Source organism: Alligator sinensis, unplaced genomic scaffold (assembly GCF_000455745.1).
Source record: "Alligator sinensis unplaced genomic scaffold, ASM45574v1 scaffold999_1, whole genome shotgun sequence".
Classification (NCBI taxonomy): domain Eukaryota; kingdom Metazoa; phylum Chordata; order Crocodylia; family Alligatoridae; genus Alligator; species Alligator sinensis.
In genome coordinates, this window is record NW_005842571.1 from 362,729 (window position 1) to 385,979 (window position 23,251).

The following is a 23,251-nucleotide window of genomic DNA, read 5'->3' on the forward strand; positions in this document are numbered from 1 at the left end:
TTTCCCTAGAGGTGGCCAAGTATGTGGAGGCAAGGGAGGGTGCCTGGACCCCTGCTGCCAAAGCCTCCAGGACTTTCTTAAACAGCATTTTCCCTAAGCTGCTTATCAGTTTTATTCCATTTGTGGCAATTGACCAGGCTTTGGGGCATCTCAGACTGATCTGGAGGGGAAAAGTGGTTGGGCAGGTAGAGGGGGTACCTGTGCTTCTGGGTTCCCAGGGTGCTGCCTGCTCTTGGGAGCTGCCTAGGGCCTCTACCTCAGTTGGTAGAAATTGAATTAAATTGAACAGTGGATTGGGGGAAAGTGCTGTTTTAAAAGTGCAGAGGTGTTGGGCAGCCCACTGGAATACAGAAACAGTAGTTGTTCCCCCTCTAGCCATCAAGCCTCCCCTGCCCATGTTAGCCTGGGATGTCCTGAAGCTTAATCAGTTCCCACCAATGGCCTGAAACTAACAAGCAGTTTGGGGGAAAGTGTTGTTTAAGAGCTGCAAAGACATTTGGCAGTCCCCCCAGAGCAACCAGCACTTCAAGAACCAACAACTACTAGTATCCCCTTTAGTAGTACTGGGCTGGTTCAAAGAGAACCAGTTCAAAATAATCCCTGATTACCTAGGTACACTTTTGAAATATTCTGGCATGTTTAAACCATTTGAAATTGTTACACATCTGGAAATTTGTAGCTTAAACAACATTTAAAATGGTTTAAGAATGTTATTTATAGACAAAACAAGTGTTCCTTGGCATAGAGGGAATTTGACTCTACAGGCACTTGCCTGACCTGTGGGAAAGTGAAATTCAAGCCTCTGCTCCACATCAGGTAAAACATAGAAGATCTGAATTCGGGTCCTGTGTCCCATGTAAGTGCCCAAACAATAAAAATATTGGCTCTTTTGGGATGTGGGTCTTTCGCAATCAGATGTTCCACTGTGAGCCCTTCTCAATGAAACTTCAAATCAGCTACATGTCAGTGAAGGACTTGGCTTTTGTGAGGAATTCTAGCCAGCTCAAGAGAGCAGAACCCTCAACAAAAATGAACTGTTCATGGAGAGGAGTGCTTTTCTGTATGGATGTTCAAGTGCACATGTAGACCTAAGAAGTAAGATTTCCCCTGGAGGAATAGAGGCAAAAAGAGGGTCTAATTAGAATGTAATTTCAAGCGGGGAGACAACTTCAAAATTTTAAATATGAAAATGAGACAGTTTCACCAGCATTTTTCCTTCAGCTGTTCAACTAGCTGTAACAATTACATAAGGGTACAATTTTATCCCCCTCACAGAGAAGATTGGTACCTAGCAGTACCTGTATCATCATAAATATCTGAGGTCTGAGAACGGGGAGCTGAAAAAGTTTTCCCTGTGACTTCAAACCAAGGGTGATACCGGCAAATAGGTGTATGGGAATTTAAATGCCTTTTAAACATTTAGAATAAAAACTGTTACCAAGCAGTTTTGAGAGGATGGTTCATCAGCAGACTTCCAAGTGAAGCTTTTATTTGTGTAGTCATTTGAGATGCTACAAGTGCATAATTACTCTGAATTTTCATATACATGTGTGCCGATCAGATGTCAGAAGCAGTGACAGTATTATTTACAGTGTGTGCAGAAGTGTGCTAGATACTCTGAAAGCATGTGAAGCATCTCCCTAATCCAGAATTATTAACAATTGAAAAACACAAAAGGCATCTGAGTTATAGAAAGAATTACAGGATTAAGATCAAGTTTGGCTTACATCTGTTACAGATGCTGATTGATTTTTTGTTTGTTTTTGTTTCATATGGGTTATTTCTCTTTTCACCTTGTTTGTTCCTTTTATTTCTCCACAAGTGTGGCTGCCCTTTTGTACCTGCCTGGCATAAGTGCTAGCACTTAGTTTGAAGGTCCTGCACTGTTTCCTATGCAGACTGACCTGCACCTGGAGACCTCAGTCCAACATGCATGGCTCTTAATTAATTGTTTTATTTTACCCTGCTGTTTCCAATTCATGTTTCCCTCCTACCCTCATTCATTCTTTCATATCTTTGTTTGAGCACCCTTGCCTACACACTGGTTTTATACATATTCAATTAGCTGAAACCTAACTAATTTTTTTCCCCTATTTTCTGAGCTATTTTAACTGACCCCCAAAAGAGCTGCCTAACTTCTGACTTTTCACTGTAGGTTCCACCTCAGCTGCTATTCCTGACATGCCAGACTCCCTGCTGTATTTCCAGTTTTTCTGGCAGTCAGACAGAGGGGTTTTTGTTGCTGTTTATTAAAAGGGAGGTATTTTCAAAGGCACCAATGAGAGTGAGATGTTTAATTCTCCTGGCATTCAGTGGCATAGCTGTCATTTGTGCCTTTAAACATCTCTTAACTCTGTCACTTGGAATATATCTTCACAGGTAATCCCAGTTGCAACTCAAGCTTCCCTGTTTTTTATGCATTCAAACCTTTTATTCAGATTTGAAAATGATTTAAGCCTAGGATGGCTTGTGCAGCTGAAGTTCTGGGCTAGAACCCAGGCTCTGCTTTAAGGCAGACTGGAACAGTCCTTCTACAAAGGAGGATAAAGGATAACTAACATGTGAGCTGATGGATTTCCAGTTCTCACTGAAGGGAAAATAGGATTATAGGAAAGTAGGGCTGAAGGGACCTCACCAGGTCATCTAGTCCAGCCCCCAGATCAAGGCAGGATCATGCCTGACTAAACCATCCAGCTAAGTGTCTGTACAACTTGCTCTTGGAAATTTTCAAGGTTGGAGTTTCCACAGCTTTTTTATCTACCCTGTTTCAGTGCTTGATCATCCTTATAGTCAAGAAGTTCCTCCTAATCTTTAACCTAAATATTTTCTGCTGCATCTTGAGGCCTTGAGGTAGTGTCCCCTTACACCCACAAAGACAAACCCATCTCCTTCCTTTCTATAATCACCCTTCAGGTATTTGAAGACTGATATCAAATATCCCCATAGTCTTCTCTTCTCCAGCCTAGAGGGCCCCAGCCTTTCCTCAGAAGTCTTGCTTCTCTGGCTCCTAATCATTTTTGTCACTTTGCACAAAGCTCCAATCTATTCACATCTTTCCTGAAGTGGGGCCCAAAACTGGACACAGTACTCCAAGTGAAGCCTCACCAATGCTGAACAGAGTGGAAGAATCACTTCCTTGATTTGCAAGTGACACTCCTGTTAATACAACCTAGTATGCTGTTGGCCTAAGAGCACAGTGTTCATATTCAGCTTATGATCTACTATAACCCCCAGATCCTTCTCTGCAGTTCTTCAGTCTAGCCAAGAATTCCCCAGTCTGTATTTATGCATACAATTCCATCCCAAGTGCAGGACTTGCCAGTTGTCCTTATTGTATGTCATAGGATTGGTTGCAGACTATTTCTCCAGTCACTCTGAATCCAGGTTATTATGGATCCCTTTCCTACTTTCTGGAGTATCTGCAATTCCACCCAACTTGGCATTGCCCACGAACTTGCTAAGTGTACACACTTGATCCTATCATCCATTCCAAATCATTAATGATGTTGAACAATACCAGACCCAAGACAGACCCCTGGAAAACCCAATTTGATACCTCCTCCCAACTAGACACTGAGCCATTGATGACCATTGTTGAGCACAATGATCCAACCAATTATGTGTTCACCTTACCATACTTTCATGTAGTCCAGGGCTGGGCAAAGTCCAGCCCCCAGGCTGGATCAGGCCTGGGTGGACTCTATTTCCCAGCAGCCCCTGCCCGCATTGCTACAGCCAGTTTCCATGGAGACCCCAGGAGTGGTGGGGCCATGACAGCATGAGGTCAGGGTTTCCATGGAAACAAGCCCAAGCAGCACTGGCAGGGTGGGGAGCTGCTTCAGGGCTGGGGCCAGGATCTTGTGGCAGTGACAGCACGGGCTGTACCTGGGGCCGAGCTGCGATCCACTGCCCACACACCCCAGGCAGGGGTGTGCAGGCAGTGGTCATGGCTCTGTAACATAATGTCACCATCACAAAATCCAGACCCTGGAGCAGTGACCTGCCCAGACGTGCACCCTGCCAGTGATACTTGGGCCAGTCTCCATGGAAAGCCAGGCCTCATGCTGTCACAGCCTCTCCTCTCCTGGGGTCTCCATGGAAACTGGCTGCAGCAATGTGAGCATGGGCTGCTGGGAAATGGAGTCCAGCTGCTGGCCAGATCTGCCATTTTGCCCACCCCTGATCTAGTCTGTTTTCTTAGCTTATCGATGAGAACACTGTGGGAGACAGTTTCAAAAGCCTTGCTAAAGTCAAGATATGTTACATCCATTGCTCTTCCCCCACACCTCCCCATCCCAGAGGCTGTGACCTTATAGAAGGAAATTAGGTTAGTCAGGCATGATTTGTTCTTGATAAATCCATGCTGCCTGTTCTTGATCACCTTGTTTTCTTCTCGGTGCTTCACAACAGATTCCTCAAAGACCTCCTCCATGATCTTTCCAGGTATCCAGCTTGTAATTTCCAGGATCTTCCTTCTTCCCCTTAAGATGGGAATTATATTTGCCCTTTTCCAATCCTCCAGGACCTCCCCCATCCTCCATGAGTTCTCAAAGAGGATAACTAATGGTTCTGAAATGACCTCAACCAACCAACTCCTTTAGTTTCTTAGGGCAGTGTTTCTCAACCTTTTACATAGCAAGTAGCCCTTAACTTCTGAAAATTTTAATAAGTATCCCAACACTCAATTTTCCAGGGGATTTTATATTTACAGACTAATGTGTGCCATATGTTGGAAGAGGGGCTGTGTATATAAGACTGTGATATGACAGATGTCAGATCTGGTGTGGGTACGGTTGCCACGTTTTATACCAGGGCTGCACAACTCAAGTATTTACTTGGGCTAGAGGTGGTGTTGGCCAAAGCTAGAAGGGCTGAACCTAGTGCCACGCAAAGTACAGCACACCAAATTATTACTGGGGAATTTAATATTTTAAATTGCACCAATTTTTTTGCCATAGTTTTAAGAGGAGGAAGGGGCAAGAGAAAGAGGAAGAGGGTGAGAGAGTGTTGGGGTACCTGCATACCCCCTGCCTGTGTCACGTGTAGCCCCAGGGGCACGCGTACCACAGATTGAGAAACTATGTCTTAGGGTGTATCCTATCCTACCCTGATGACCTGAAAGTATCCAGCTAAGTAACCTGTTCTTCTGCTATGCCAGGCTGTTTGTCTCCTTCTTTATCTTTGCTTCCAACTGCAATTGCCATCTGGTAGCCATCCCTATTTATTAAGACTGAAGTAAAAAAGGGCATTAGATTGCCTTCTGTATTCTATAAGGGATCTATGGCTTTTTTGGTTTTCCTCTTACTTCTGACATACTTGTAGCATCCCTTTTTACTGACTTTCATGTCCCTTACTAGTTGCATCTCAGACTGGCCTTCCTGATTTTCTCCATGCATGCCTGTAGAATACTCTTGTATTTTTCTTTAGTACTATGATCAAGATTTCACTTTTTGCAGGATTCCTTTTTGAGTTTCTACTTCTTGAAGATACTTCTGCCTAGTTAGGCTAGTCTCCTAGTCTAGGCTAGGAGTCTCCTAGTTGCACTTGGTTTTCTTTTGTTGCATCTTGTTCCCACACCCATAAAGGGCCTGAGGAATACAGCTGGCTCTCCTGGACTTCTTTTCCTTTCAGCCTTGCTCCTCAAGTTTGCTAAAGTCTGCTTTTCTGAAGACCAGTATCTTTATTGTGGTGCTCTTCTTCCTTTCTCCCCTTAGGATCTTGAACTCTATCATTTAGTGGTCATTGTCATCAGGTTGTGACTTGCTAAAACTTAGGTGTAGTGATTTTCCAGCATGATTCCCTGATTCCACACCTAATTAAGTGGACCTGCTATAGTTTGCTGGGTAAGTATGCTATTGCACATGTACTGCCAAGTGTTCCTACTTTTTAGAGCTATTTTAAAAGTTATAAACTTTTTAAATAGTTTATTATGTACTAAGGAACATGAAGAGGCCTGGTGAGATATAGGTCAAGGACAGAGGAGCTTCGCTTTGATGAAATACTCATGGAAAGTGGCCTGATGCCAGAAAAGTTAACTGACTTTTTCACATGAGAATGTTATAACTACAGATTACGCAAAAAATGCAGAATGTAGCTGCCTCTTAAAAGTCAGCTCTTCAGCATTGCTGCCGTTCCCTCAAAATGGAGATCTGCTTTACCCTGGAACAATTTTCTTCCTTCACAGAATCACAGGGAAAAGTCAAGAAAAACCTCTGATTAATCTGCAGTATAGTAGAATATAGATTAATTCTTGTCTAGGTGAAATCATTGCCTTAATTAAGATAAAACATAGGTGCTTTTGCAGTGAGACATAGCTCATACAGTTTACACTCTGAGCCAAATGAGCTGCCAGGGTAGGTGTTGGTCAATGTCCAGGGGGCGCCAGCCTTACGTGCCCAAACCTTGAAGGTCCACTCCTGCAAGGGGTAAGGTATGGGCATGGGGAGTAGCTAGGGAGTTAATGACACTGACACTCCCACTCCCATTCCCTGCCCCCCAGTTCAGTGCTGATGGCTGTAGGGAATCAATGGCCTGTTAGTGATCCAATGTTATTTACTTCACAAGTGTTAATAATCACCTGTGAAGTAACAGTTAGTGTCAGTCGGGCTTCCTGTTTCACAGCTGCTGCCCCCGACTCCATTTCCGGATTGAGCCCACACCCAGGATACTTGTTTTAATTTTCAGTGGCTGCCTGGGACTACCCTCCAAAATCTTGGACTGTCCCAGCCAATCTGGGACATATGATCACCCTAAGTCAGCACCTGGGCCTTGTGCCAGACTTGTAAAGCTGTTGCACTACAACCTGGCTCAGCTCTGGCTGCAGACTCCTGCCCTGCAGCCCTTGTTAAGTGTACCAATGCAGATACCACTTATTAAGGCCCCAGTTCCTTCCCTCTGATTGGTTCTGGAGCTGCATTTAAGGAACTCCTACAGCATCTGCACAACACGCTCATCTTCAGTTTCTGAGTCGCTCCTGCCCTAGTGACATCTCTGGCTTCCCTGGTTCCTCACCCTGCCTTCAGCTTGTTTCTGGATTTCAGCTTTTGGATTCTCCTGGCAGACCTGTTCCTGACTCCTGACCCAGACTTGGCTTACTCTTGGACTTTACCCTTTGGACTTGGTAACTAGGTTTTTGTTTCCCAGCCCCTGACCCTGGCTTTGTACTGGCTTCTGACTCTTACCCTCAGTGGCAATATGTAGGTGGTGCATGTGTCCCCCCTGCGAGTGCTGGCTGGGGAATGGGGTTACCAGGAGAAGTGCCATTGGATTTCTGTCCCACCCCCACCCCCCTGCCCATCAGCAAAATTGGGTGCGGTGGGGGGGACCCCCTCCCCTCTCCCAGTTGCTGATTGGCCACTGGGGGGAGGGCATGTGTCCCCCCCTGAGACACAGGAGGCACCACTTGCCTATGTGTACCCTTGCAACCCTCCATCTCCACAATTGGCCTTACCCACTAAGCCAGCTAGTCTGATGGACCACGAAACCACTCTCCCATCACTAGAAGTGCTGTTGCCTCTTCTCTGGCTTCTCTTCTAAATCGTTCGGTAGTCATTTCAGTCTAAATACTATTGATCACTCTCTTCTAATCTTTTGTGATGCATCTATATTCTAAAAATAAGATTGTCAGGGAGACTCTTTAATTAATTGTCGGTATCAGTATCATCTTTTCCCTGCAAAGTGTCTTTCCTGTGGAGGTATTTACCATACCTGTTCAATATAGTTTGTTTTGATCACTAGCTGGTAGAACTTGTTTTGTATATAGGACTTAATGTAACCTCACCATGAGTTTGCCTTTATGTTTTGCATTTTTTTTAAATTGATCTTAAAAAAAACCCAAAAATCAAAAATATGTATATACACATAAATAATTTGGACTGTTTGTTTGTGACAGACATCAACTATAAATATCAATAAATAATACAGGGGGAAAAGGAAGAGGGAGGGATAGAAAAAGAAGAGAGAAGTGTCCCAGAAGTAATGATTAATTATCAGAGCAGTCTAAAAACTCTTCTAAACTGTACCAAACTTTAAAGCGGTTAAGTCTGCTAAACACAAATCTCTCCATAAAACCTTTGGAGATTGGGTGGGGGGGGGGTCAGTGCAGTAACATAATCCTTCATATCACTGAAGGCCACTGTAGGAATGCAATCTGGGAAGGATTCAATTTGAATTCCTTAAGGATATACCCAAGAGCACAATTATTTGCCAGTGGCATCAGTGCTCTGTTCAAAACCATGTTAACTCTAGTTACAATTTCTTTCCATAATGAATTGATAATAGGGAATGATGACCTGTAACCAAGCATTGCTTGCAAATTATCTCATCTCCAATACATAGGTATTGGCCATATACTTAATTTGTTAACTTTTACAGGGAGACTGTCTTGTACAACAAATATAATCTTCTGTCTGCAGCAAAGTCTAAGATCAATCCTCAATATTTGACTATTGTGAATTGCTGATTTTTTTTCCACTAGAACTCTGTAATCTGGAGTGGATACCTAGGTCTCCATTCCACTTCAGTCATAAATCGCCTGTATCCAGTCTGCTATTTAAAATTACATATTTGTAGAGTGATGGCACAGAATGGAGGGGAGAAACTGATTTAAAGGCAAATATATATATATAGGGTCTTTGCTACACCTAAAGCCTGAGTTCCAAACAGACTCTTCTAATACTTAAGTAATGAGTTTTTTCAGAAGGTAAGATTCATACATAACTCAGAAAAGAATTTTCTACAACTTCCTAGTAGAAGCTGTTCTGCATGCACAATACCCTTATACATCCACTTTCTCTGCATCAGTTTGTGGGACCCATACTTCAAAAAGGAATTGCTCCAAATAGAGGCCTTATTATGTAATGAAGGATGAAATGTCAGTAAATTGGCCAAATTTTTCAAAGCTGGTTGGACTGCAAAAATTGTAAGAGTTAGAAGATGATAGTTTGACAGATAGATAATGAAAGGGAAAACATAAGTGTCTGTTCAATTTCCATCCACGCAGGAGAGTTATTAGCTATCAGTGATCCAGTATGTAGTCTGACTTGCTACGAAGGCATTGCAATATTTCCAGAGGCTTCATTCCAAATGGTAGCTGCATCATATTTTTAATGAATGTTGATCCCTTTCGTCCTCTTCCCACAGAAGCCTGTTGAACATTAGGTTGATCTTTAACAACATAGAATTGGGGATTACAACTGGTAGGTGACATACCAGATAAATTTGGTGAGGCAAGACATTCAATGGTATAATGATCTAGTCCAAGTAACTCAGATTAAGTCCAATTAATTTAATAACCAGATACATTGCTAAAATTCTTCATTAATGATAAGGGGGCAGGAACTGATCTCTTGGGCTGGGACAGAATTATTAGCGTACACAAGATCCTGTTTTATACAGATTATATACTATTTCCTGTCGTGATTAGTGTTGTCCTAGTATTGGGTGTCATAGTCATAGAAAAGTAGGGTTGGAAGGGACCTCCAGAAGTCATTTAGGCCCATGCTCTGCTTGAGGCAGGATCACCCCTATCCAAACTATCCCATACAACCATAATCTAAACCCTATGTAGGACTGTCTTCAATCCTGGCACAACATAGACCTAACACCTTAAACTATGACAGGTTAAGCAGGGGAACCATGGTAGCCAATGTCCTGCTTCTATGAAATGTTGTCAGTATAAGCTCAAGAGATCCCAGGTAGAGGGATCCCTCCACTACAGAGGAAGGCAAAAATCCCCATAGTCCGTACCAATCTGACCATGGAGTAAAATTCCTTCCTGACACCAAATATGGCCATCTTTCTGACTCTTAGTGGAGAGGCAAGACTCTCTAGGCAGGAATCTCTGGCTTTGCTCCCAGAAGAAGTATTGGCACACCCCAGTCACAGTCCACATTCTTGGCTATAGCCAACATCCAATGCCTCTGCAGAAGACTTAAAAACACCCTGACACATGTAACTGGGGGTGGGGGTGCAACTAGCAAAGCCCAGAAGCATGGGAAATACCCATGGTAGAACATGGAACATTGGCATAGCTATGCCTAGATCAGCCCCAACTGGTGGCTGTCCAACTTTTTCTTGAACACCTCCAGTAATGGAAGAGTCCACAACTTCCCTAAGCAGTCTATTCCACTGCCTCACTATTCTCATAGTGAAGAAGTTTTCCTGGATATCCAGTCTAAATTTACTTTGCTACAACTTCAAGCCATTGGTGTGCAGCAAGAGAGAAGAGGTGCTTTTCCTCTTCTTTATGGCAGCTCTTCAAGTATCTGAATACTACTATCATGTCCCCTCTTAAGTGCCTTTTCTGCAAGCTGAACATGCTTAGCTCCTTCAGCCTCTCCTTGTATAACTTGCCTTCCAAGCTTTGGTTATCTTTGCTGCCTGCCTCTAGAACCTCTCTAAACTTTCCATGTCCTTTTTTTAAAAGTGGAGCCCAGAACTGCATGCAGTACTCCAAATGAGGCCTAACCAATGCTGAGTAGAGAGGCACTATCACCTCCCATGTCTTGATCCTAATTCTTCTGTTGATGCAGCCCAAAACCGCATTGGTCTCTTGTGTGGCTACGTCACACTGCAGACTTGTACTGAGCCTATGTTTGGCTTCTTGATTTTTTTTTTCTTCTTTTTTTGTCCCTGCAGGTTCTTGCTATTTCCTTGTACAAGTCCTTGGTGACATGCCCATTCTTCCATGGCCTGTATACTTTCCTTTTGCATTTGTCATTGTGTTGTCAGTGTTGAAGTCTCAGGGACTGTGGTGCTGGCAAGAGTGACATCCAGGAGAGTCCAACACCAATCTTGTCTTAAAGAACAACCAAAAGCTTGGTTCAAGCCAAAAGTTCAGCCATAGCATGGGGGGCGGGGGAGGAACATGCAGTAACAACTGTGCAGTTTGCCACATGTGTAGACCCAGCCAGTGGTGGCAGATAACACAACAAAGAGCAATGGTCTCAAGTTGCAGCCAGTGAGGCTTAGGTTGGATATTAGGAAAAACTTTCTCACTAGGAAGGTGGTGAAGTACTGAAACAGGTTACATAGAGAATGGTGGACTCTCCATCCTTGGAGGCTTTTAAGACCCAGCTCAACAGAGCCCTGGCTGGAATGATCTAGTTAGGGATGGCCCTGCTTTGAGCAGAGGGTTGGACTAGATGACCTCTTGAGGTCCCTTCCAACCCTAATTTTCTATGATTCTATAATTGAAGTTTTGGTTGATTTCTGTCTCATACGTATGCCCCAGAGTCTCTTGAAGCTGATACTTTATTAGGGTTGGATTGGCTTTTTAATCTATATGCTAGTAATCTTCTTGCATGTTCTCCTGCTTTCCCTATACTTGTGGTATAATGTGTATGCACCTTTAACAAAATAAGGTGACTTCTATCCCGGGGAAGATCTTAGAAAAGTTTATTAAAGAGGCCATCCTTAATGGACTGGCCGACGTCAACATCTTAAGGGATAGCCAGCACGGGTTTGTTGCCGGTAGGTCTTGCTTGACCAATCTCATTTCCTTCTATGACCAGGTGACCTATCACCTGGACAAGGGAGAAGAGATTGATGTCATATATCTTGACTTCAAAAAAGCCTTCGATCTGGTTTCCCATGATCGCCTCTTGGAGAAACTGGCCAATTGTCGCCTTGGGTCCTCCATGATTCACTGGCTGGAAAATTGGCTCCGGGGTTGGACCCAGAGGGTAGTAATTGATGGAAGTCACTCATCGTGGTGTCCTGTGACCAGTGGGGTCCCCCAAGGCTCTGTCCTTGGACCCATACTGTTCAGCGAGAATCTGATGGTGTTCAACGCCGATAAATGCAAGGTTCTCCACCTTGGGGGGAAAAAAACCCACCGCATCCTTATAGGCTCAGCAGTGCTATGTTGGCTAGCACTATGGAAGAAAGAGACTTGGGGGTCATCGTTGAGCACAAGATGAACATGAGCCTGCAATGCGATGCGGCGGCTAGTAAAGCGACCAAAACGCTGGCTTGCCTCCATAGATGCTTCTCAAGCAAATCCCGGGACGTCATTCTCCCCCTGTACTCGGCCTTAGTGAGGCCGCAGCTGGAGTACTGTGTCCAGTTTTGGGCTCCACAATTCAAAAAGGATGTGGAGAAGCTTGAGAGAGTCCAGAGAAGAGCCACGTGCATGATCAGAGGTCAGGGAAGCAGACCCTACGATGACAGGCTGAGAGCCCTGGGGCTCTTTAGCCTGAAAAAGCGCAGGCTCAGGGGTGATCTGATGGCCACCTACAAGTTTATCAGGGGTGACCACCAGCATCTGGGGGAACGTTTGTTCACCAGAGCGCCCCAAGGGATGACGAGGTCGAATGGTCACAAACTACTTCAAGATCGTTTCAGGCTGGACATAAGGAAGAATTTCTTTACTGTCCGAGCCCCCAAGGTCTGGAACAGCCTGCCACCGGACGTGGTTCAAGCGCCTTCATTGAACACCTTCAAGATGAAACTGGATGCTTATCTTGCTGGGATCCTATGACCCCAGCTGACTTCCTGCCCTTTGGGCGGGGGGCTGGACTCGATGATCTTCCGAGGTCCCTTCCAGCCCTGATGTCTATGAAATCTATGAAAGGTGCGTGTATAGAGCATAAGCTTTCATGAATTCGAGTTCACTTCATCAGATTCAGAGAGCGCAAGCACAAGATGCTATCTTATACAAAATCTTATTCAATTAGCCTGTAAGGTGCATATGTGGGCAGATCTAGGATTTTGAAAAGGGGGGGTGCACATGGTGAGGTGCATCATCAAACAAAACAACACACTCTTTTACTGGGGAAGTGGGGGTGGGGACTAGAAGCTTTATTAATATGCTAGGGGCCTAATACTGCATTATTCGGTTTAAGATTGATGCAAAAACAAATATAACATTATTGGAATGAGTTAAACAGTCTGAAAGGCTGTGAAATAGGAGCTATATGTAACTAACAGACAGCAGAATTGCAGAACAAAGGATAGGTTGATTGGTAGAACATCAAGCGGTAAGGTAATGCTACATGCTGTTGCCAGGCTGGTCCATTTTCAAGAGGCTTAGGCCTAAGTTGTAAAAATGTGTCCAAGGGACAGAGGCCCCAGAAGCTGCTGCCTGAGTGACTCCAGCACGAAAATTCACAGATGCAACAGCTAGCTAGCTCAGCAAAGCGAAAAGGAAGCCATTCTTATGAGTTTAATTGGGCACAATCGGAGCATAAGGCCAAAAAAATACACTGTAAGGAAGAACCATATATCAAATAATCCAAATACTCTATAGTAGCTTCATTTTAAAATAATTAGATGTAAAGGTACTAAATGTTATTTTGCTGTAGCAGATGTATTTGTGTTAGAATGCTTAGATAAGTTGTAAAAACAAAGCAGACCATAACTAAGGTGGAGAGATAACGGACTGGTCTTAACAGCATTCCACAATGGGAAGGAAAAGGAGATAAGGAATCCTCCCTGTTTCCCAAGGATGTAAATCTCAACTAATTGACAACTTCCACATCTATAAGAAATCTAGTTAAATCCAGTTCTAAAAGTTCCAGCGAGATAAAAAAATTCTAAATAACACCAACTGGAGATCATTCAATAGAATATTAGGATCAGCCACCTTCAAATATGAGGCAAATTTGGACTTCTATATTTTGGATTTCTCCAAAGCTCAGCAGACCAACTCAAGTCCCCAGGGAAACGCGGAAGCCTGGCCACCAGACCTGTTTTCTCCCTGAATCTGAGGCTATGTAAGCATGGCCTTTATTGATCTAAATAAGATTTTGCTATTGTGTGTTCTAATAAAGCTTTTTTCATTGACTGGGCTGATCTCATTGGTCAATAGATCTCCTCTCACCCACAGTTAAAATTTAGTGTAACAAAGCCCATTAAAAAGGAGAGGTCACTAACACCCGTGGAATGAAGAATTTAAAAGGGATCAGGTAGATTTGAATGAGCCATGAAAGCAGTTGACTCCCTTAGCACTGCTAACTAGAAATGCTGCTACCGGTGTCCAGCAGTTGGTGTTAAAATTTAGGTAGCGCAGGAATGGAAACAGGCAGGAGTGGAAACAGGGTACAACTGTATAATTGAAGCCTCTGTCCCCACCCGGTTCACCCCTAGATGCGTATGTACTCTGCTGTCTGCCTAACTGCGGACTAACATACCTATATAATGCATACTCTGCCTTCTGGGACAGTAATGTATTCAGTTCAGATCTCCTGTTAGTAAGAATGTGTAGTTTATTAGGCAAAGGATTCATGACCAAGTCTTCATTCTAAAAACTAATTTTTTCCTTATTAAAATATCTATTTGCATGTCTTCTTTTTTGCAGAAGCATAATATTATATACCTTCATAAGAAGACATGAGTAGTTTCCCATAACAAGAGCAGTAGGTTGATCAAGCTCCATAAAATGTTTGAATTCCTCTAGAATGAACGCTTCAAATTCTATAATTCTTCAACAGGGTGGTATTGAGTAACCAATTATTATTTACAGCTAGTCTAGCTGTGAGGAAGAGCTGAAGCTCCACCTCTGTGTGATCTGAAATGGCTATAGAACTAATAGAAGCATTGAGCATAACCCATTATGCTTTGAGAAAAATTTAAGTAGTCAACTTCTAGAATATGCTGAACAAGGCATGGGGGGGGGGATCCCTCATTGTTAGAGTTACTGTTTGCCAAATATCTACAAAACCCAGATCTGGTCACAATTTCTAATAACTTCTCTAGAAATAGTGTTCATGGATAGAGGGGCACAAGACTGATCAATGACAGGATTCAAGCATTCATTCCAGCCTTCTCCCCTTCCCCCCATGCCCAAATATAAGGGTGTTTCCCAAATTCAGAGAGCTTTACCAAACAAGAATGATAAAATATTGGGTAGCCTGCCTTGGGACCATAGACACATCCCAAAATAAAAATGGAATACGTCATTTTAACATTTGCAAGAGCAAATCTACCCACTGAATCATCCATTTTGTCAGTTAAACGGGGACACAATTTCTGTACACTAAAACTAGAAATTCTACATGACTTATACATATGCTACATATCGGTAACCCCACCAACCCATCTCAAAAATTAGATCTTCCTCTACTGATGGATGAGTTTCTTGATGCATAGCAATTTAAGCCCTTTCTTAAATAATAACAACATTACTATTGTTGTTATTAAATCTATTGTTAGTATGTCTACCAGGAAAGTATAAGATGTAACCCAAAGCTCCCTACCACTCTATGACAATAAGGATAGATATTAACAAAAATCATATGAATGACACTCACTAATGAGTTTTTAACAATTTAAACCTCCCCCATCTCCAACTTGGATTATTCTATAATTTCACTCTTCCCTGATTGTATCAATGTAGTAAAGATGTCTGCTTCTGTAGGGCCAGAGAAAGTGTAGGTCTTCCCTTGGTGAATTGGATTCAGGGGAGCAGGCTACCTCATGAAGTATCTTGTCTGCTTGCATCTGGCCAGAAGTTTTGCTGTTATTAACAGAGACTGCTTTTTCAACCACCTCCATTGAGAAGATCAGGAAACAGCATTCTACAAATGCCAGGCTCACCACGTGTCGGCTTTCCTAGTTCTCTGGCAGCTTTGAGCGCTCTCTCTTTGATAATAAATCACAGGGACTTGACTATGAAGGCACAAGGTTTTTCTCCGAGACCAGGTTTCCTCCAGTAAGACCTGTGGGCCCTCTGTCTCCAGCAAAGCCTGAACATTCATTAAAAATTCCTGAGTCTTATCAACCATGATTTTGCTAACGTTTAATCTCTCTCTAGCCATACCCTGCATCAGAGAAGCCAAGTCCTCTATCTTTCCCACAGATCTTACTTCTGAGGCCTACCTCTCGGAAGCCAAGGGGCACCTTGATCTTTGTAAGGTTTTTATGGCCCCTGCCAATGGAGGGGAGTGAGAGCTTTCCCCAGCCATAGACAAAGATATGTAGCAGTCCCAAATATAATGTATGTAAGGGCATAAAGAGCTTTAACAACTAAAAGCAGCAGAAAAAGGTGCAAAATGTCAGGAGCCTCTTAGATTTAAGATTTGCTTCAGTCTACAGCACCCCTAATGCTTCCAGCAGGAGCTCAACTAACTTGTGATGGGCCTAAAATGACTCTGGTTTCTGTGGAAACTTAAGTAACACTTCCTGTTTATCTGGTTTTAAATATGTCATCCAAGATAACAGTATCACCTTACTCATAGAAGACCTTTCACCTGACAGCTGTACAGTGCTTCACAGATACTAAGGCAAGGGTGGATCCAGGGAGAAGGTGCAATGGTGCGGTTTCCACCACCTTAATGTAATCTTTTTTATGGTATATCTAGCTTTTGAAAATTATATCTAACTGAATACTTAAGGCAGCTTGCTGGTGCTGGGAGGGGTGTGGTATATGTATGTTAAGAAATGCTTGCCCGCTGGGAAAGGAATGCCACGTAGGCAAGCCCAGACAAGTACGGACATGTTCTGTGGCTAAGGTAATATGCGCATGGGCTAAGAAAAGGCAGCCAACAGTAACGGTACAGCGTGTTAAGTGGGAGAAAGCTATATAAGGCTGAAGCAAGCCAAAGGGGGTGGTGCTTGCTTTGCGAACGATCGCCAAGCACCCCTCTCTGCACAGACTTGAAACAATAAAGATTAAGTTGGATCCTCCATCCCTGTGTGTTTATTGGCAAAAGCGCACCGGGCACGAACTCACACTGTCCTTTGGGGACAACAATTTGGCGACCCAGATGGGACCCCATTGACCGCCTTGCCCGGTCCACCTCCTCGGCTCTGGCAATGGCTGTGGACGGCGCGAGGGCCAGGCGCCACCGGCCCTTTTCATCGGAGGTCGGACCGTCCCCTGGTTGTTTGACGGAGCCGTGGAGGGGCACAACGGCGCAATGCTCAGAGGAACAACTTAATCCGACGGGACGAGGGAGGTCTCAACGGACTGGTGAGTGTCTCTTTTGATTTACGGATAGTTTGGGTAAGAGAGGCAGCTTTAAAAGTTCCGACCGCGTAGACGCCCTAGGAGAGTAAGATCGGGTGGCAGTCCCGTGAACTCCCTTTAATCAGTTTGGTTCTGAGGCCGAGAGGCGGTTGCCGTCCATTGTTTAATAAATGGGGAATAACCAGTCCAGGATTCCGACCTGCAGTCCCCTGGGATGCATTTTGAAAAATTGGTCAAAGTTTGGAGGCGACCCAATGACGAAAAAGAGAATGATTCGCTATTGCAATAAATGGTGGCCACAGTACAAACTCGAGGATGGTGTGATCTGGCCGGAGAATGGGTCTTTAGATTATAACACTGTTTTGCAATTGCAATTGTTTTGTTGGCGCCAGGGGAAATGGGATGAAATGCTTTATGTGGATGCATATATGTCTTTGTATGGAGATAGGACAAAACTCACACTGTCCTTTGGGGACAACAACCTCCCCCCACCCTGTGCCCCCTTTGATTCCTGGTTCACCCAAAGCTTAAAACTAACAGTCTGGCGATGGCAGCAGCATTTCTAGTGAGGCAGCAGTGATGGACTCACTTGATTTAAGGCCTCATCGTAATCTGCCTGATTCCTTCTAACCTCTTCACTCCACAGGTGTTGACCATTTCTTCTTCTTTTTTAAAGATCTTGATCATCCATTAATCAAGCTATCCTTTCTTCTGCAGTTCTGCTGTTATCTGCTCCTGGTGTTGTAGCTCATATTTCACAGCCCTGCTGGCTATTTTTTAACTCAACCTAAAAACACTAACTTGGGTGTGGAAATAACTTTCAGTGAAGTACTAGGTAAGCTTTCAAGATGCTCAAGTCTAGGTTTTCCTTTATGGATCTGAAAAGATGTACATTTAATTCTAATTACTATAGGACTGAGACAACTGCTTTTGCTTTATTTTTGCCTAATTCTCTATGGTTTTATAAATAATATTACAGCAAAATAATGTACATTCCAATAAAGTTATGTTTGTGTTCGCTTCAATATTAAATAACATAGCCTTAGGTCCCTAGCATACTAGTAAACTTCTAGTTTATTTTTAACTGGACAAAAATGTGTTGTTTATATGTGATGATACACAATAGCAACTGCACCTCTTTTCAGAATCCTGAATCTGCCCCTAAGTAAGGACAGTTAGCCTTCCAATGCCATTTTTAGGTAGCACCCCTCCCCCCTTTTCTGGCTGGATTCCTACCTGCATGGTTTGAATTTGTTTTGTGTTACAGGGTTTTAGTTGGTGTTTGTTTGCAGGTATTTTGCTTTATTTTTAAGCGTTTGTGGGGGGGTTTTGTAAGTGTTTTTATACATTCTGTTTTAAATTGGGGGGGGGTCCAACGTAAAAGTTTGTTTCCTTATTTAAGCAGGTTTCTATTTCTGGGTTCCCTTAAGACTAGAAACTTTGAACTTCCACATCGACTTTCCGTTCAGGCTTACTCTGTCCTCGTTGCAGCTAATTATTAAACAAAGGCCTTAACTATTGATCTAACTTGGGGGCAGGCAACCCTAGCATGCATGCCAAAGTGCGGCGCACAGGCATTTGGCTCGGTGGACAGCAGGGAAGGGGCCAGCGCTGCGCTGCCAAAACAAAGACCAGGCCCCTCGCAGCTCCCCCACCATCCATCCCTGGCACGCCAGCATCTTACAAGCCGAGGCTGTGAGTGTTTTTAGCAAAAACGCTGCTGACCCGAGCTACCTGCTGAGTTTCAGAGGCTGCAGCCCTAAACGGCAAGCTCCATACTGCGGAGGGGCTGCATAGATTCAAAGACGGGAAGGCACCGCAGAAGATCATCACATCCAGCCTCCTGCACCACGCAAGAAAGATAAGTGGTGGTCAGGGGACCCCAGCAAGGTGACTCTCCAGTCTCCTCTTGAAGATTTCCAGGGTCCGCGATTGCACCACGTCTAGAGGGAGCTTATTCCGCGGCCTGGACCCCCTGAGCTGCACGTGTAAGACCACCACTGAAAAGACCCTGCACCGCTCCCCAAACACTCCCTGAGCTGTCTCCCTCAAGGCAGCGGGGCGGGATGACGTCAGCTGCGCCCGCGGAGGCCGGGCTCTGCTGCACGCCTGTTTCCGGCCTGGGGCGCGGCAGGAAGCGCTCGCAGAGCTGCCCGGGCGCGGGTGAGCGCGGGGGAGGGCCGGGGCCGGGGCCGGGCCGGGGGCTGCCGCCCGAGCCCTTCCCGCAGCCTCCGGGGGCAGCCGTGGCGCTGGGCTGGGCTGCGGGGTGGCAACAGGGCGCCCCGGGGGCTCCTCCTCGCGGCCGCACAGCGGAGCCTCACCAGCTGCTCTTCTCCCTTTCTTTCCGCAAACTGAGACCCGCTGCACCCCTGTGGCTGCCAGCCCTCCAAAACGCAAGCTCGGGTCTGGAGCAAAATGCAGCTCGGCCTCACTTGAGCAGCTTGCCGGGAGCGGAGTAGGAAGCCAGGTCCTGCACGGGCTGCAGGCTTCTCCACCTCTGCCCCCGGCACTGCTGGGCCCGGCTGCTGTGTTGGCCGTGGGGAAAGGTTTTAGTTACCCCTTCACAGCAGTGCTGCTTGGTCCCAGTTGTGTCTGTTTCCATTTGGGGCACCCATTACAGCTGCATTGTTTTGCGGCATCCTGTAGTGTTGTGCTGTGGCCTTTCAACAGGTTCCTCTGCGACCCTGTGCAAAGTTCTGTATGGGATCCCCCTTCTCTTGCCTAGATAACTAGCCACTGAAACTGATGGCATGTTGCTTGTTTTAATCTCCGTTAATGCAGCTGGGACCCTTGGCTGTGTCCCGGGTTTGTGCCTGGTGACCCAGATCAGGATGCTGCCTGACTTGCCAATAGCTGGATGAAAGCCCAGGTTTAGGGAAACAAGTGTACAACTCTGCAATCTAGGATTGTTCCAAAAATATCTGGGAGAGTCTTACTATTAAATATCAAGGCCAGTGAAATGGCAAAAGAACAAGTGAGACTTAATCAGTGGGACTTTTTTTTGGTGATCAGACAACAAATTCCCTCATTGATTTCAAATCTTCCAGTAATTCCATGCACAAATCAGTCTCTTTTTTTTTTTCTTTAAGGAAAAGGAAGAGTCTTTCTTCCTTCTATAATGCTCATTCAGAAGTATAAACCTTTCCTTTAACTATTTCTGCCATGTTCTTTGTCAAAGAGATTTTTCTGCAAGGCCCCAGAATAGCTTTGTCCAAAGGCTTTCTGAAATGACCACTTCACATTTGAGTAGCTGCCTTTCTGCAATTGTAACTGCTTCTGCCTCTACTAAAATATGACATGCCCAGCAATAATTTGGGAGCACTAACATGCTATTTTCACTAAGTTTTGACCAGCATAACAAAGATCCAAGTAGTTTTGCTACACTCTCCATGTCTAGCACTATTGTCTGTACGTAGCAATGTACACAACAGGAGGTAACCAGGTCAAAAACTCGGTCTCAGATTCAAAGGTTGAAGTTTTGATCTGCAGCAACCTGGCCCTCAGCTGATGGGGAAATATTGATTCTTCGGGCTTTGTTGCACTTTAATTTTAAGCATAGGGGATGCGTAGAGAGGGCACAGGGGAGCACACGCCCCCCTGAGAGCACTGGTGCTTGCCCTGACTGGGAGCACTCTAGCTGGTAGGGGGGCCCAGAGAGCACTAGTGCCCCCCCCCGAAATTGTCTCTGCTGCTGCCGGCTGGCTGCTGGGGGACCCCCCGCTGGTGCCCTGCCCCAGACTCAGGAGGCACCAGTCCCCCATGATTTTAAGCAGCATCTAGAGCTCTTAACCCCTGGATTGTCCACACATCAACACCTGAAACTAGGTTTAAGGTATGCCATGCCTGGGCAGGTTTCTCTCTGATCTGTGTTACCCAGTTTGTGTTTCATTAATGTATGGCCACTCCCCACAGATGAGCCACCCAAGTTGTAGTCCTCCAGCATCCCAGGATGCAGTGTTCCCTCCCCCCCCTCCTTTCCTGGGTGGATAAACTTCCCACCTCCCCTCCCTGCCCCTCCCCTCACCCAACTCTACTGTCCAGGGAGTAGTTCTAGCAGCCAAGTCAACTCCTCCTCCTGCCCCCTGGAGCGTGAGCTTGCTACCTCCAAGGCTGCAGCCCCATGCAAACAGCTTGCAGAGCATATGCCCCCTAACCTGGTTGTAGGGCACAGATGGGTCCATGAGTGTGGACTAGGAAAGGTAGGGAAAGGAAAACTAATTTAGGGAGCTGGATCAGGTCCCCATGAGCTGGGGCTTCCTTCCTGGGCCAGGGGCAGTAACTCTCCCAAAAGCTCCTTCCCTCACCACTTCCACCTCCCAGCTACCCTGGGAAGCACAGCCAGCACCTCCTTCCCCCCACCCCCAACGCCAATTCCAAATCCCAATATATTAAGCATTAGGTCTTCTTCAATTTACTGTATCTATTTTTTAATTCTTTTCATTTCTCTGACTTCTTTCATTTCACCACCCATCCTTCCCCTACCCCAATCCCAGTTTCCTTTCTACCGCCCATTTCATCACCCACCCCATCCCATTAATTCCGTCTCATAGCTTCATGTTCCTGCTCCTGTCCCCCCACCACAGCACATCTCTTATACACACCCACTTAGAGCAAGGAATAGTCCTGGCTCACCAGCCCTGTAACAGCAACTCACAGCTGTAGCTCCTAATCAGGCCCCTGCTCACCAGCCATCTAGTGGCAAGTCATAGCTGTGCGTATGCTTAAGGTGTGATTGCTCCAAACTTGAGCTAGCACTAACACTGATCAACATTTGAGCAGCTCAAAATGTAATGTGTAATAAGGCTCTTAAATTGAAGTTACAGAAAAGATTTCAACCTCCAGTTGCATAAAGTTAGAATTTATATAGTTATGGAGGTAGAAGTAAGGCTGTAATCCAGGGAAGACTGAAGGGGTGTGTTAATTTAACATACAGTGGTCTCTTCAGTGAGCATGAAATTACAAGCATAGTTGAATGTAAGATTAGAGTCCAGGTCAGTAGCTAGTATATTGTATAGCATGTGCTTGCTTAGTCAAAGACAGAAAGCTACTTTGTAAGATGGTTTTGTTTGGGGAGAGATTATAAAGATACATACTTATCACCACTGTCATTACCTTCAAAAAGCTAGCAGAGATGATAGATACTTTTTCTGAAGTGTTTTGTTGGCGTTATGGAAATGGCTTGTATTTTGACAACAGTGTTCTAGTAGAGCAAAGTCATGGCTTAACCTATTCCCAGTTCCTTGATAGAAAGGAAAAACATATCCAATGTAAGTCTCATCTTCAATGAATTTTTTGTATCAATGTAATTTGGTGAGGGGAGGGAGAGAGTGAGGAGAAGATATACTGGGATACAAAATGTAGATTGAATCCATTACAAACTCAGTTATGAAATTACTCTACATCCCAGACATACTTTTTTTTTAATAAGATACCCCCCTCCCAGATATTAGCACAAATATAATTACAGAATATATAATCAAATGTCTATTCAAGTATCTTGCATAAACTAAATGGTATGCTGATCTGTAAAAAAGCAAGCCAGTGGGAACTGGGCAAATAGGGCATTTGTGAGTGCCTGAATGTTTGTTCATGTTACTTTTTTTGCTGGCTTATACTGCCCCACATATTCATTTGGAGGGAAGTGAGCGAGTAGTTAGCAGTACTAATAAAGTTGTGATCAACTTGTCAGTTTCACATCAAATTAGTAGACTTTGATATTTTAGAACTGGGGGAAAAAGTTTCTGATTTGTTCTAACCCTTATGTACCCTCCATTAGTATCTGTTTGAAAAATCGTCTGGAAAATGAACCTTTTCCTGGAAACGCTCAAAGTCCTGGTGCTCTCCACATACTACCTGCTGGAGTCTCTTGTTCGGTGTGTTATTCCCAGGCGAAAGAAGAATGTTACTGGTGAAATAGTGCTGATCACAGGATCGGGGAGTGGAATCGGAAGACTGATGGCCTTAAAGTTTGCCCGTCTTGGAGCTGTCCTTGTTCTTTGGGACATCGATCCAGAAGGTAACAAGGAGACTGGTAGACTAGCCAAGGAAGCTGGAGCAGTGAGAGTACACACCTATACCTGTGACTGCAGCAAAAGGGAAGAGGTCTACAAAGTTGCAGATCAGGTAAAATAGTTCATGCCTGTTAAGGTATTTTGTGTTACACATCTGATTATCATGTATTGACATCCTGCCTTGAAGTCTCCAAACTTAGTAGGTCCAGAGTTCATGGAACATACACTGCCTGTCTTCAACACTGGCAGTGTCTAGTGTTGATTTGATCATTACACTACTTTGTGTTTCCCCCTCACCCTCCCCTGCAAACTATTTGCATTCCTTTTCCTG

The 23,251-nt window shown here is 44.6% G+C and overlaps 1 protein-coding gene across 4 annotated transcripts in view; it reads left to right on the forward strand.

Moving 5' to 3' along the window:
- The first annotated feature begins 18,448 nt into the window (after positions 1-18,448).
- Positions 18,449-23,251, forward strand: part of LOC102379954 (epidermal retinol dehydrogenase 2-like) — an 18,101-nt gene continuing 13,298 nt past the window's right edge. Inside the window, exons 1-2 of one of the 4 annotated variants that reach the window (XM_025214184.1) lie at positions 18,449-18,799; positions 22,686-23,032. In XM_025214184.1, the coding sequence (XP_025069969.1) occupies positions 22,712-23,032 (321 nt within the window). In that variant the 5' untranslated portion in view covers positions 18,449-18,799; positions 22,686-22,711. The other 3 variants (XM_006032415.3, XM_006032413.3, XM_025214185.1) reach the window with 3 other exon arrangements.